General features: G+C 43.9%; 2 protein-coding genes across 2 annotated transcripts in view; both read left to right on the top strand.

The window, feature by feature from the left end:
- GRIN3A (glutamate ionotropic receptor NMDA type subunit 3A) overlaps positions 1-15,731 on the top strand; it is a 180,240-nt gene that overhangs the window by 139,392 nt on the left and 25,117 nt on the right. The gene's annotated exons all lie outside the window — the stretch shown is intronic.
- PPP3R2 (protein phosphatase 3 regulatory subunit B, beta) lies at positions 13,387-14,274 on the top strand. The gene has a single exon (XM_006145561.2). It carries the CDS (start codon positions 13,457-13,459, stop codon positions 13,967-13,969), a length of 513 nt encoding a protein of 170 aa, XP_006145623.1. The 5' UTR covers positions 13,387-13,456; the 3' UTR covers positions 13,970-14,274.

The following is a 15,731-nucleotide window of genomic DNA, read 5'->3' as shown; positions in this document are numbered from 1 at the left end:
TCCCTACAATCTTCCCAGCACAACTGTGTCTCTGCCACCATGGGCTCATTGCCAATCAATCCCACTGGGGAATACGAAACGCAGGGTGTAAATTCCCTTCATTTTCCTTTGACTCAGCAAAAAAAAAAAAAAAAAGTATAATTTTTTTCAAGTTCCTGAGTGAATTTAAGAGCTCCAGGCAACAGTTTTATGAAATCTTTTATTCACAAATCAGGAAAGGCAGACAGCAGATCACAGTTTAGCAAGCTCCAAAATTCTTCAAGGAATTATTAAGACATATGATGAAACCTCCTTTTGCAAGTCTCCTTTAAATAATGGGTTGAATAATGCACCTTTGAACTAAATGGGACTAGTCAAAAATGAAAAAACTGAGAGAAGGAATACTGGTCTTAGCAGGGAACAGAACACACTTCAATGGTCAAAGGGGAGTTTTAAATAACATAATTTAAGTTTCAAAAACATAATTTAAGAAAACCAACAAAGTTGGTTGACTCTCATGGCATATTAAAGTGGGGATGGGGCCACCTTCAAAATAAGTGTCCACAGTAGGACCTTCTGAGAGCAGCCTCTGCACCTCCAGACAGAGGTCCAGCCTTCAGGGAGAGAGAGAATGCCTTGCCCTATTAGGAAGGAGAGAGGTATACCCAAGTCTACTGAAGAGACCCTGGTCTTCAGAGTCAGACCACATTGGCTCTACCATTACTAAGAGGATACAGCCTTAAGTCCTAGCAAAACTTATTTAACATTTCTGAGTCTCAGTTAAATGCCTATCTTACTGAGCTGTTACAAAGTTTTCTGACTGAATCCAGGGATCTCCTCGTGTTTTTATTAAGTACAGAGGAAAACAAATGTGAGAGGCCCAGCCCTGAAATGAAAGCTTTATCTCGGGGATCCAGAGGCCGCAGTCAAATGAGGTGGAGAGAAGAGACATATTCTGAAGCAGTCTAAAAGGAAATCATTCAACTTTTTAGTGCTTATTATCAAGGAAAGTGTACAACAGGAAACTCTGCCCTATATCTGAACTTACCCCGTCCTTCACTTCACCCCATTCCTGACCATCAGCCCCAACTTGACCCTTCTTATTCTTAGCTTCCTCCAGCCTTGACCTTCACCCTAAGGGAGGGGGCCACAGTGTAGGAATGGAATGAAGCTGCCTATTAAGCCTATAGTGAGATCACGTGTTTTCTTTATTCATGATAGAGCACACACACATGAGAATGAGAGCGAGCTAGAGAAGAGAGAAATGAGCACCCTGCATAGGATCTGGTCATGCCGCAATCCCCTCCTCCAGCCCTCCAGCCCATGGGGTCTTGGGCACTTGCTCACATGTCTGGCATGTTGCAGGCTGACCCGGCCAGTGATCTGAACTGCAGTCTCCACGTGGGATACTGGTTCTCTTACAGTGCATTACAACTGTGCTACAGAGCCAGCCCTATGAGATCATTTTAAAAGCTAAATTTTAAATGGCTTAGTTTTTTGGCATGTTTTCTTTTTTTTTAAGTAACGCATAGGTACAAAAGTAAAGAAAAAAAAATCATGATATCAAATTACCCACATCAAAGAGGTACATCAAAATGTCATGGACACAAATTACTTTTCTGAGGTCCCTCCTCTGCCAAGAGTAGAAGGTCATTTTTATGTTTCTGATTGGTATGAGGAACAGAGCTAATGTACCTGAACGTGCCTGACACATAGTTGGTGCTGAATGGATAACACTGAGCACATCTGTCCTGATGCTACCATGAACTTATTGCTGGACATTTGGGAAATCACCTGACTTCTCTAAGGTTGTTTCCTTTGCCACATAGTGTGGTATCAAAGAGATGCCATGATTATCAAGTGGGTTTGATCAGAGGAGGCCTGGCCTAATAAGCTGAAGAACTGGATCCTGGGACACAGAAAAGGGCAAGGAATTGACTGGCCTCCAGTCTGGGTTCTCCATCCCTGACCACTGCCTTAGACTGATTCTCAAAGACCACCAAAATGTGGGCCTAATATATTAATATTTGTTCAACTGCTAATATCTGTTCACTGAGGAAAATGGAGTTCTCTCAGAGTAGATTCTTCCTTCTGTTCATTTTCGATAGGGAAGACAATGAAGGTTCAGTCAACTGGACTACATTGAAATCCAAAGGGGATCACACAAATCCCATCAAGAAGCTTCAATGCTGATTGGTTTTCTGTCTGGTTTACCTTGAATTCATATAACAAATGTAATTAGAACGGTTAGGACAGAGGGGAAGGGGTGATTTTAATCCATTGTTTTCTGCCCCTGACAACTAGGTCACATCTCAACACCCTCTGGCGTCTCATTCCTACCCCTTCCATCTTCCGTTTGAAATATCACTGTCTGCTATTCAATCTGATGAAAGTTATGGTGAGGCGAGTAGAGTTAATGACTGTAGATTGCTTTAAATTGAAAACTCGTGTATGTTGGGAGCCACCTTGACAGCTGAGTGCTTCCCTTGGAATGGCCTAAGTAATTAAGTTTAATATTTAAGCCAAGTATAAGGGCAGATGGAACCTATCCAGGTAGCACTTTCTGAAAGCCTGAAGAAACAAAGCTGTACGTGTGTCTTTTAATACAGAGTAGAATTGGGCAGGAAGAAAGGGAAACCAATCTCAGAAAGGTCTCACCTCAGCAAACATGTCCTGAATTCCCATGTATCAGTCCCCAGACCAGGTGCAGCTCCTGCATGCAGAGATGAATAGAAAGCTCACTGGCAGGGAGAGATAGACTTGTGAACAACCCCCAGTCCACACCACCACAAGGGCCGCAATAGAGGAAGATACAAGGTAAGGTAGACAAGGTCATGATTCACTCATGGGAGAACAAGAAGGAATCTAAGTAAGCTTCCTGGGAGAGGCAACCCCTGTAAGGAGAAGAACCCTCTAGGCAAAACATGAGCAAGATACCAAGGCATAAAATTATAAGCAGTAAAATTTGGCTCTGCTCACCAAAGACATTGCTCCCCGTCATGCTGAATGGGCAGGGCTTCATGCCCTATGAGTGCCACCCCATTCCACAGAGGGGTCGAAGGAGACAGCCAGCATGCAAAGACAAGACACAGGGAGAATGCCAGCCCCTATAACAGTATAGCTGGCCACGTTAGCCTACATGTTAGACATCCATGACTAGACCCACCAGCAAATTACAGGTTTGTAATTTTTCCTGTGCTTTGCTTTGTAGCCTCCCTATTTATTACTTCTTCAAGGACAGAGGCAGCTTTTCTAGTCCCCATATGAAAGCAGTCTGGAATAATGAAGAATTCCAGCTCTGGAAGCCCACAAACGAGGGTTTCCCTCTCAGCTTCACCTCTGCCTCTATGTGTCTATGCAAGCTTTGCAGCTTTTGAAATTTTCAGATCTTCCCCCTCACTCCCCCCATGTCCAGGGATAATAACAGGGCCTGTTATTAAAGTGTGAAATATGTTTAATGAGATCGTTTCTGGAAAACACCTAGCTTAACAAAGGTTTACTCCTTCTTCCCCTACTGCAGTTCCACAGTATAGAACTATCCACACAGAAGAAAATATAATTGGTGAATAATAAGCATACATGAGACATACCAATTGGTGTGTGCTTCCTCTTGGGCACATCTTAGACCCAGGTTCATCTTATCATTACAACATCTTATTAGTTTAACTTTAAACATCATTTTATATATTGTTTACATATGTAATCAAAATGAACTCTTTATTAGAGGACTCAAGAAATTCATGATTCTGGAGTTTTCCACCTTGCAATATGCTTTGTTAACTAGCTTTTATAATATGATGTATTTTTCTTTCAACTCAGCACCTAGTTTTGCATAGAAAAACATAAAGATGGTGTATACAAACCATTAGGCTGCACTGAAAACTGGTATTTTTCTTTTTTTCTTTTCTTTTTTTTTTTTTGGTGAGATTTTATTTTTGCTATAGGGTGTGGGCACTCACCCAAAAGACAGAGAGACAGAAAGTGAGAAATCACCCCCCAGGGGGATGGCCACGCTGCAATCCCTTCTCCTCCATTCTCCTCTGGGGATCTCAGGCACGCATGCACATGCGCCCAATGTGAGTTTAAGTCACTGGGTCCGGGACTCAACCACATTCAACTACATGGGAGTCCAGCAACATTGCCATTATGCTTCTAACTGGCGGGCCCAAAAATGTATTTTTTTTTAAAAAAAAAAAAAAAAAAAAAAAAACAGTAATAAGCCACCAGGTGGCGTGGTGTTTATGACACTGGATCCCTAGTGGCCAATTCGTAGTCCCAAACACGGTGGCCTGAAAAACACACTAGGTACATGTGCGTGCATGCCCAAAATCATAAGAAGAGACTGGAGGAAAAGGGATTGCAGTGTGGCCATCCCCATTGGCCACACTTTCCCTCCGTCTCTCAACCACAAGCTCATGCATCCTATGGCAAAATAATCTAAAAAACAGTTAACTACTTTAAATGTGGCCAATGGTATTTCAAAGTTGGACTGCTGAGTAGTCAGGCCAGAAAGCTTCGATTCTTCGGGCTTGTTTTGCCCTCACTCAATCATCTTAGAACTGCTTCTCCAAAGCTCTCTGATTACTATAAATTGCAGAAATTTGAATTTGAATATAAGGAAAACTAATTCCAGCCAGTGTCCCCTTCACCCTTGCTAATAACCAAGTAAACAGATATTATAGGATAAGGGTCTCCTCATTTCTATACCAGGGATATTGGGCATAACTTATACCCAAGACCACATACTGTGAATAGCACTTGCTTTTCCCCTGGTTAAATTTAATGAATGCATGAATATTTATGAAATGCTACTTACTATGCAACTAAGAGGTATGAACAGTGCTCAAACTGATTAGGACTATTGTGAGAGACGGTCTTCCTCCCATTTTTTTAGATTTCCATGCACTGAAATCTGCGGGGGATCGCAGGAAATGGGATTCCTTCCTGATCTCTGTTCCCCTTGCAGAGTTGTTGCCTTCAGGCTCTGAAAATTCCAGCTTGAAGAAAACTGAAAATGTGTGGAAATGTGTGAAGATTGCCCTCTAGTGGCTCTGATGAAAAGTGTCACAAACTATCAGAAAAGCCATCTTTTCTTCCTTCCTCCCAAATGGAATTAATCAAGTCTAAAAATGTGAGAAATTGCCCTGACATTTTCTCCAAGTCCTCTGCGACATTACCTCCACATGTGGCTGTGGGAGTTGGAAGAATTTAAAGACCTATTAGATGAGAAGGCAGCATCATGGGGGAGCCCTGAAGCCCTTACAGGGGTGCTTCTTTCATCACACAGCACAGGTGGCTGGCTTCCTACCACATCCAACCACAGAGCTGGCCAGCCAGAGGAGCAAGTGCATTTGAGATTAGAGCTCATCTTTGCCTCTTCTCTGTCTTTCCCTCTCCCTTGACCAGCCTGATGTTATGGGTTAAACTGTTTCTGCCCCCAAAAAAAAGATGTTGAGGTCCTGAGAGTCCTTGTCATGCCAGGCACGTGTACGTGCATGCCCAAGATCCCTAGAGGAGAATGGAGGAGAAGGGATTGTGGTGTGACCATCGCCCCTGGGGGGTGATTTCTCACTTTCTGTCTCTGTGTCTCTCTCTGTCTGTCTGGCGAGCGCACGCACCCTATAGCGAAAATCTCTCAAAAAAAAAAAAAAAAAAAAGAAAGAAAGAAAGAGAGTCCTTGTGAATGTGATTAGTTGAGATGCAATCATGCTAGTAGGGTGGGCCCTGAACCCCATCTGACTAGTGTCCTTCTAAGAAGACAGCTACTACTGGGGCCAGCCTATAGCCCGGTGGTTAAAGCAGTCAGATTCCACATGCCAACCACATTGGAGTCCTGGACCTGGTGGCTTGAAAAACATGCCAGGAAAAAGAAAAATAAAATCACTCCAGCCATGTATACATACATACCCAACATCCTGAAAGGAGGAAGAGGTGAAGAAGAAGATTGTAGCATGGCCATGCCCTGTGAGGGTGTGAGGGTAGTACTTTCTCCTTTTCCCTCTCTCTCTCTCTCTGTCTGTCTATCTGTCCCTCTTTGGCAAGCACATGCACCCTCTGGAAAATGTTTAAAGTAAAAAAGACAGCCACCATGCAAAGACAAGACACAGGGAGAATGCCACATGATGATAAAAGCAGAGATTATGTGTATGCAGCTGCAAACCAAGGAACACCAAAGATTACTGGCAAACCCCAGGAGCTAGAATAGAGGCAAAGAGAGAACGTGACCCTGTGAACTCCTGGATTTCAGACTTCTAGCCTCCAGAAATAGTAGCTATAAATGTCTCTTGTTTAAGCCACCCAGTCTGTGGTGCTTTGTTACAACAGCCCTAGTAATCAAATACACCCAGTCCTTCACCCCAGAGTCCTTTTCCTCCTCACTCAGGCCCTCATTTTCCAGCCAAGCCTGTGTAGTTGTCACTGTTTCCTAGCTTCTCTTCCTACTGACAGTCTCTCACCCTGTTCAATTTACCCTCCACAATGCCAGATAAATCTTTCCAGAATATAGTTCTGAGTAGGTCACTCTTCTGATTAAAGCCTGTACTCCCCCAGGACCAGCAGTTAGCATAATGGCTGTGTTGCTGGACTCCCATATAGTGGACTGAGGTTCAAGTCCCGGACTCGGTGGCTTAAACTCACACTGGGCACGTGTGTGTGTTTGCCCAAGATCCCAAGAAGAGAATGGAAGAGAAGCTATTGCAGCGTGGCCATCCTCTCCCTGGGGGGTGATTTCTTGCTTTCTGTCTCTCTGTCTCTCTCAGATATTTGATGTGGCCGCAAGTTATGCTTGGGGACTAAGTATGTACTACACAAAAAAAAAAAAAAAAGCCTGTACGCCCCCTACAAAACAAAAACCAAATGTCTTAGCCAAACATTCAAGACTCTCTTTGACCTGGCTCCTTCCAGCTCACCTTCTGATGCTTTACTCAAGTTCTTCATCCACGACAACCAACTTGTTCATGCCTACCTACCGTCTTTCCCACTTCTGTGATTGTGGTACTTGTCACCCTCGTCTCCATCACGCAAACACTTCTTTAAAGAAAGAAGAAGGAGGAGGAGGAGAAAAGTGTTTTTCTATTTGTTTCCAGCAAGAAGTACTTTCTCACCTTTCTGATTCTATTCTGATTCTATATAGCTTTCTCTTTTATCTCCCTGAGGATAGGTCTCCTTTTTCATTTTGTGTTATCATTAATTATAACTCTCTAATGCCTCAAGTCACTTAATAATCAGGAAATTTCTGAGCAGGAACCATCTCTGATTGCCCTCCATGCTTTACATGCCAAAGTATAACTGACTAAATGTTGCCCTGTGAGGAATCATTCAACAGATGTTCCTCTCTGCAGTGCCTAGAAGACGATTAGGGCGTCTCGCCACTTCACTAATGCCATGCTCTCTAGTCACAATAGCCTTCCCTAAGTTCCCCCTCGAACTCGTTTTGCTCCTGCCGCCCTAGCACCTCTGCATGGGGAATTCTTTAAGACTGGAACACTCACCCCTTTCCAAATCATCTAGCTAACTTCTCCTCCTTGAGATTTCAGCTCAGTTATTACTTCCCTGTTAAAGACTTCTTGATGTGGGAACTTTCCTGACACCCCGCGCTCCTCAGTAACCCTCACTGGCCCTCCTTTACATCGATGGACTTGTCATAGTAATGTCCACCCTCCCTACAAAACGTTCAGTTCCACAGCAGGGAAAGTGTTCACTTTAGGTGTTATTTTATTCCTTTCCCATAGTAGATGCTAAATAAATATTTGAGGAAAAAAATGAATAATGAGGCTATCTTTATGTTTAGTATTGCACCTAGTTTATTAGAATTTCTCAGGCGAGCCTAAGGTAGGCAATAATTATAATAGCTACCATTCTTTTTATTATGCCCGTGATGTGCTAGTTACTTAGCCTAGCTCTTTGCGTGTCTTGTCTTATTCCATCCTGAAAATGATGCTAGGCGTTAACAAACATCATCTCTGTTCGACAGATGAGTATACTATGATTCCGCATCCAAGGTCACCCAGTTGTGAAGTAGCAAAACTGATTTTAAAAACACATCCTGCAGGGGCCAGCAGATGGCATGGCGATTCAGGTGGTGAACTTCCACATGGCTGGCTGCAGTTCAAGTTCCAGACTTGAAGACTTTGAAACTCATATGGGTGGATGTGTGTGCATGTCCAAAATCCCAGGAGGATAGTAAAAGAAAAGGGAGTGCAGCATGGCCACCTGCGCTGGAGGGGAGGGGGATTTCTCGCTTTCTGTCTGTCTGTCTCTCTAGCAAGCATACGCACCCTAGAGCAAAAATCTCTCAAAAAAATAACTCTTGTGGCAAGATTTCTCTTCTTACATGACTTTTCTCCCCCTTTGACCAGATGGTGTGTGCACTCATCAAAGAGAAACAGGAAGACAGAGAAAGAGAGAGAGAGAAAGTATCCCCCAATGGGTTGTGGTCACACCACAATCTCTTCTTCTCTACTTCTCCATCATGCTGAGATTTGGGCCACTCATGCACCTGAACCCAGCGTGTTTCTCAAGTCCCAGCGCCAAGAATCCAACCATGCAGTTGGCCATGGCGGGTCCAGCTCCCTTAACCATAAGGCCACAGAGCTGGTTCTATAATATTTTTACAGTCACTACAGTAGTCACAATGACCACATGCAATGGAAAAAGCAGGTATAATTATCTCCATTTTACAGATAAGGACACTGAGTCTGGCAGAGCAAAGTCTTCTCCAAGGACTCACCACTAATAACAGACCTGAGACTGCAAGCACACTTATCGAACTCCTATGCTCTCTCCATTACCCCCTGCTTCCTCCTAATAATACCTTGATATCAAGGAATACAACTTCCTAACAGTTTCCACCCTGGTGTCTCCTTTAAACAATACAACTTCCTAACAGTTTCCACCCTGGTGGCTCCTTTAAACAACCATTGGGGAATTACTCAAAAGAAAGTTGACGAGAGATCCACAGGGAGCTTGATGGGCCAGTGATGTCAGTTATTGCATTCTTCAAGCCTTAGATAGAAATGAGATCATTCCTCAAAAAGATTTGAACTGGAGGCACCAAACTTAATATTTTTTCTTTTAATTTTTTGGGGTTTCTTTGGAGAGGTTTTTGCTATAGAGCATGTGCGCTCGCCAGACAGACAGAGAGAGACAGAGAGACCGAAAGCGAGAAATCACCCCCTAGGGGGGATGGTCACGCCGCAATCCCTTCTCTTCTATTCTCCTCTCAGGATCTTGGGCATGCATGCACACGCACCCGGCATGAGTTTAAGCCACCAGGTCCAGGACTCGAACCGCGGTCAACTACATGGGAGTCCAGAGACATAGCCATTACACTAACTGCTGGTCCCTCAAAGTTAATATTAATAAAATACTCAGAGTAGTGTGTGGAATTCCATAACCAATCTAGAAGGAGTGTTTGTTAATGGACATATATACACTTAAGTTCTTGGAGCTACTGGCTATTCTTTCTTTAAGACTTCATCCTGGGGGGAACCAGCAGTTAGCTTTCTATCTCTATGTCTCTCTCTGTCTGTCTGGTGAGCACACGTGCCCTATAGCGAAAATCTCTCCGAAAAAAAGAATAAAATGCACAAATAGTACAAAAAATGAAATAACTTATTAATAAATTTCAATATTGATTATATGTTGAAATTATAACCCTTTGGCTATTGAGCTAAATTAAATACATTATTAACTTCATCTTTTTTTCTCTTTTAATGAGGCTGGTAGAAAATTTCAAATTAGGACCAACAGATGGTGTAATAGTTAACGTCACTGGACTTCCATGTAGTCAACTGTGGTTCGAGTCCCAGACCTGGTGGCTTAAACTCATGCTGGGCGCTTGTGTGTGTGTGTGTGTGTGTGTGTGTGTGTGCATGTGTGCCCAGGATCCCGAGGGGAGAATGAAGGAGAAGAGATTGTGGTGTGGCCATCCCCCAGGAGATGATTTCTCACTTTTTGTCTCTCTGTCTCTGTCTTTCCAGGAAGCACACATGCCATATTGCAAAAACCTCTTCAAAAAAAAAAGAAAGAAATTTTTAAATAATAAACATGGCTAGTGTTACATTTCTCTTGGACAGCACTGTTTGAAATTTTGTTTTAAGGTCTGTCTACTTTATCCCCCATATACTAATCTCAGAGAGGATAAGATAGAATAAAAATGGTTTTTGTCCTTTAATTATTCTCATGGCATGAGCTTATAACACAAGATGCTCAGAGAATGAGTTCCATAGCACCTCTCAGACTGTTTTTACTTTTTACCATAATTTATGGCAAAAAAATAGGTCTTATTCCAAACCCAGAACTACCTAGTATCTTTAACAATATATATACTACTATTTAGTTTTATGTAGTAAAATATAAATATAACTAAAACAATAATTTCATAAAATAGTACTTCCCCTTACTGATGGTATTTTCTGTCCAGTTAGTTTGTATTTTTTTTAATATTCATTGCAATCCACTAAACTCATTTAATAACCCACTAATGTGTTAGAACCTGCAGTTTGTAAAATTCAATATAATGCCTGCATGTGAGATACTGATTCTATCTACACAGAAGTAGAGACAGATTTTAGTAAATAAGGTGATGGACTCGGCAGAAATATGTAAGTTAGGGAAGGCCTGTAGTTATGGCAAGTTCGTGGCCTCCTTAGTTGGCTAAAATGCTTTCTCTCTCCTATGAAGTCAGTGCTAATGGATGTGTCTAATCCCCATCTCCTGTTCTGCCTGCTCGGCGTCACCTCTTCTTTTAAGAAAGAGCAAGCATTTATTTTAGTACCTGCTCTTCCTACCCAGCCATCACTCCCCACCCTAGTTCCAGACATGAGATTTAAATAGAAACTTCTTCATATTGTAGGCCATGTCTGATGGCTTGGGGGGTCTGAATCAGACCCACATGAAATCTGTCAGAAACTCTTTCCGGGATTTGTGGGTGTCTAACTAGAACAGTAGAGCGTCTGATCTTCTAATGATAAAAGCCTCAAGGTTTCAATCTGCAATCTGTCAGCGGTCATGTCCACTGCTGCCGTGTGGAAGGAAAAGCTGCTTTACCTTAGGAGAGAATGAAGCAAAAGTAAGTAAAGGGGAGAGATGCAGAGAGGTCGCTAGGCCCCAAGTCCTTGCAGGGCCAACAACGCAGTCAGGCAGCCCATGGAGTCTCACAGAGTCTTGGTTTAATGCTCTACTGTGGCCATCTTGGAACTCTTCATAATTTTCAGATGAGGGATGGAGGGAGTGCCGAGATTTGCAAATTATGTAACCGGTCCTGAGGCTTTAATTTCAATTATTCCTTAAATCCAACTGGATTCTTACCCCTTCCTAAGACTGAGTCATTCAGCTCTTGTTCAATTACATGGGAATCTCCCAACAGATGTAAGCTTCTTAGAGTTTAGTTCTTTTACTTTCAGCCAAGAAATTTGGACTACACTGTTGTCAAAGACATAAGATTGAGTCAATAATACAATTCCAGAGACCAAACCACTCTGTCTACCCAGAGGATGGAGTTCTGTCGCTATCCCTGAAGCTTCTGACTTTTCAGAAATGTACTTCCAGGACTTGGGAATCTCACCACAGAGTCTAGGAATGTTTTTGTGTTCTAGAAAGGATCACAGATCAGATGGTAGCATTCAGAGACCAAAACTAATTTCAGGTGTCTTGTAGTTCAATATAGGTTGACTCTTTCTTTCTCTCTTTCTTTCTCTCTTTCTTATTTTAGATTTTTGCCATAGAGTGCATGGCCTCACTGGAGAGAGACAGAGACAGAGAGAGGGGAAGTAAGAAATCAAAGTAAGATATCAAACACTCCCCCCAAGGGAGATGGCTATACCACAATCCCTCTCCACTCTCCTCTCAGGATTTTGGACATACACGCACAAGCACCTGTCTTGTTTTTTAGTACTCTAGGTCAGGGATTTCAACCATGAACTTGACCATGTAGTATCCAGTGCCGTTACCACCACACCAAGTGCTTGCTCCAAGCTGGTCCTTGTAACATTGCAAATGCAATAGGTTTGTACCTAAACTGAGTCCTGATCATTTCTGTAATTGGAAAGCAAGAAAATAAGTCAGACAACACAGTCCTAGTATATCACAATGTAATTGGGGGAGATTTTATTTATGTAATACCCATAATCAGCCTTTTAAAATATCAATGGATTATCATTTGTTTATCGAGGAAAATGAAAGTGGCCATACCTACTGGTAAGGTACTCCATGGCTTAGTTGTGCCAATGTCAGCCTGATTAACCTTTAGAATGATCTTTTGGCTGAACACAAGAACACAACACACGCAACATCTTTTTTTTAATTAGTGACTGTTCGCCCTCTTCAGTTTGATTTAGTGGCCTGAGGTTCTCCCAAGCCCTTTTGAACTGTCCTGCTCTTGAACCGCATTTATTTCCTATGTAATTGGAGTGTGGTATGCTCCTAACAGAAGGAAGAATGTAAGAGAGCATGTGAGATTAATCTTCAGCAAAACAAAACAAACAAACAAAAAATGTAGTTAAAGCAAAGTGAGGCAAAGTGAGATAGTCTAGGGCCCATTTTCAACAGTCTTCCCTGAGCATATTGCAGCTGTTCCCCAGGGTGTTCTGCAGGACAGTCAGCTGCCAGGCACCCAGAGAGATACGGTTGGCATGGGATGATGGAGTTATAGTAACAGGGTTTGGGGGACTTGTTTCTTCTTTAAAAACACTCTGAATTCAGGATTGTGTGTATTCCTCAGAGAGGATCCATATAAGAAACTCTATGTGAAATCTGGGTGGTCTCTTATAGAGACTCCAAACCCGGGGTCTTGAAAAGGTCCAGGAGGATATCAAGCGTGGCTTCCCCTTCCAGATGGTTATGGGAAGGCTGTGTAAGAGCAGTGTGTTGATGTATCATCTCATTTAGTCCTTACCCTCCTCCTCCTAGTAAGCATAGAAGTCCTTGGTTGCAGTTCATTCAATATTCAACATAAATCTATTAAGCACAACTGTATGCTAGGCATAGCGCTGGGGACGCTGCAGCGAGTGACACAGATGTGGCCCTGCCCCTTGGGTTTCACTTTCTCAGGGAGAGAAAAGAAAAGTGAGGAAATGAGAAGTTAAAATGTTTCACTAGAGGGAAACAGGGTTTATAATGGAAACCTACAAGGGGTTTGAGAGAAGAAAGAGGAAACATTGCCCGGCTCTCCGCACCTCCCTCTCTGGAATATCCGCCCAATTCCACCCTTTTCTCTCTATACCTCTCTACGAGCTCCTACGAGCTCCCCTCCCAAGGCCTTTTTCCTTCCTTCTTGCCATCTACTCTCCCCTCCCTCACTGAGCCCTCGTCAGCTCCACTCCCCTCCACCGCGGGATGCGTTCTTGCTCCCACGAGGAAGTCCCGCGACCCCGCCCCGCCCCCACGCGTGGTTCAACTGCCTTGGCGCGAGCCGCGTCAGAGCCCCCCCAGCCCGCTGCTCCTGCGACCCTGTGAGCGACTTAGCCTGGCGTTCACGATGGGAAATGAGTCCAGCTACCCGGCAGAGATGTGCTCCCACTTTGACAATGATGAAATTAAAAGGCTGGCCAAGAGTTTTAAGAAGATGGACTTGGACAAATCTGGCTCTCTGAGCTCGGAGGAGTTCATGTCCCTGCCTGGGCTGCAGCAAAACCCGTTGGTGCAGCGAGTGATCGACATCTTCGACGTCGACGGCAACGGTGAAGTGGACTTCAAGGAGTTCATCATGGGGACCTCCCAGTTCAGCGTCAAAGGCGACAAAAATGAGAAGCTGAGGTTTGCTTTCAGGATCTACGACATGGATAAAGACGGCTACATTTCCAACGGGGAGCTCTTCCAGGTGCTGAAGATGATGGTGGGGGACAACCTGAAGGACTGGCAGTTACAGCAGCTGGTGGACAAAACCATCATCACCATGGATAGGGATGGCGACGGGAAAATATCCTTCGAGGAATTCAGTGCTGTGGTAGAAGATCTGGAGATTTACAAGAAGTTGGTAGTCATTGTGTGAGCCTTTTTTTAGAAGAGCACGGCCCAATGACTTTTGCTTTCTTCTCATTCTCTTTCAAGATCTGCTCAAGATACCCAGCAACTGTCTCTCTGACTTCCCTGGAAGTCTTTCTCCCTGTGAAGCCACATTTTTAAGACGAACTTCACCATCATTTCAGTGTTATTCAGACTCCTGTCAAGGATCCAGGGTGACACCCTGAGTGGGAGACAGCAAGATGAAGGAGCATGGGGGGAAATAGAAAGTGAAATGATTCAGAAACCAAGCTAAAGAATAAAGACAAACATAAAAATTTGAAATTAAGACAATATACATCTTTGCCTTTATTTCTCATGATCCTGTGTATGGGAGGGACTTACGCAATTTGCATCAGGTGTTAGATTACCTATTTCCATTTACTTGTGGCATTCAGATGTCTTGAGGGCAGTTAAACTTCCTATTGTAGCAACAGGAACAGATATATTTCTCTGTGCTGGGCATCCTTTGCTCAGCGAAAGAAGCTTTTTCTTCCCCTTTCCCAGGTTGCAGCCCCACCCCCATATGCATCCAGAAATTCCTGAGCATAATTAAGTGGTGGGAGTCCATTTGGGGATCCTACTGTCTTGTTTCTCCAGCACCTGAGCAGAAACTAGGTTCAGGGCTCTTGTGAGCAAGAGCCTGTACTAAGCACCCAAGCCAACTCTCTGCCTCAGTGGCAGGGGGTTTTCAGGATTGGCTCCCCACTCCAGATTACCCTCAGTATAGGGGCTTCTAGTCAAACAGGGCAGAGACCTTCCTGGAAAGTACTCTCACCTGCAATGCTCTGCCCCACCCCAGCTGGAGAGAATGGGGCAGAGTAACAGCCAGTCTTCCTTAGAGGCAGAGGCAGTAGAGATTCCAGCTGCAATGGATCCTCCCCACAGTGCTGAGGTGGTAGTGTTCAATGATGCTGTTCAATGATGCAGAGACCAGCAAGCATGTTTCTACAGAAGAGGTGAATGCTGGCTGCACTAGCTAAGATTCGTTTTGAAAAATGAGGTCTGGAGCCTAGCAAAGAAAGCTGAGCACTTTCCATTCCATGGAAGCCTTTTCCCTCTGTGACCTTCATCCTGGAACTTCCTTTGACGCTAGTAGACCTGCATTCAGGGTGCCACCTGTCAGCACTGGAACCTATTGGTTCTGGATGAGTTTCCATGTGTGTGTGTGTCTCTCCCCAACTCAGTTGTGTCAGCATGTGTGAAACTTGCCTTGGTGGGAGTAGGACATTATGGGAAAAAGACTCTTTTCATTGTTTTTGTTTGTCTTGGGCATTCGGTTTAACAGTGATTATGGCTCTGCCTGCACCCCATATCGCCAGCTCTCTGAGGTCCTCCATGCTACTGTAGTCCTCAGAGCACAAGCTAGCCTCAGAAGATAAGGGCCAGGACTGATCTTAGGGCCTGTCACTGTACTCCAGTCCTCTTTTTCACTCCCCATATAGAGTGCTTAAGGCTTTCAAAACACCAAGACAACGAAGCATACTCTTCCTACACTTTTTTTTTTTTTTTGAGAGGTTTTTGCTATAGGGCGCATGCGCTCGCCAGACAGACAGAGAGAGCCAGAGAGACAGAAAGTGAGAAATCACCTCCCAGAGGGATGGCCACGCCGCAATCCCTTCTCCTCCATTCTCCTCTCAGGATCTTGGGCACGCACGCACACGCGCCCGGCGTGAGTTTTAAGCCACGGGATCCAGGACACGAACAGCGGTCGACTACGTGGGAGTCCAGTGACATAGCCATTACACTCA

This window comes from Tupaia chinensis, unplaced genomic scaffold (assembly GCF_000334495.1).
Source record: "Tupaia chinensis unplaced genomic scaffold, TupChi_1.0 Scaffold000153_1, whole genome shotgun sequence".
NCBI classification, from domain to species: Eukaryota; Metazoa; Chordata; class Mammalia; order Scandentia; family Tupaiidae; genus Tupaia; species Tupaia belangeri.
Note: the sequence above shows the minus strand (reverse complement) of the source record. Positions and strands in the feature narration are given on the sequence as shown.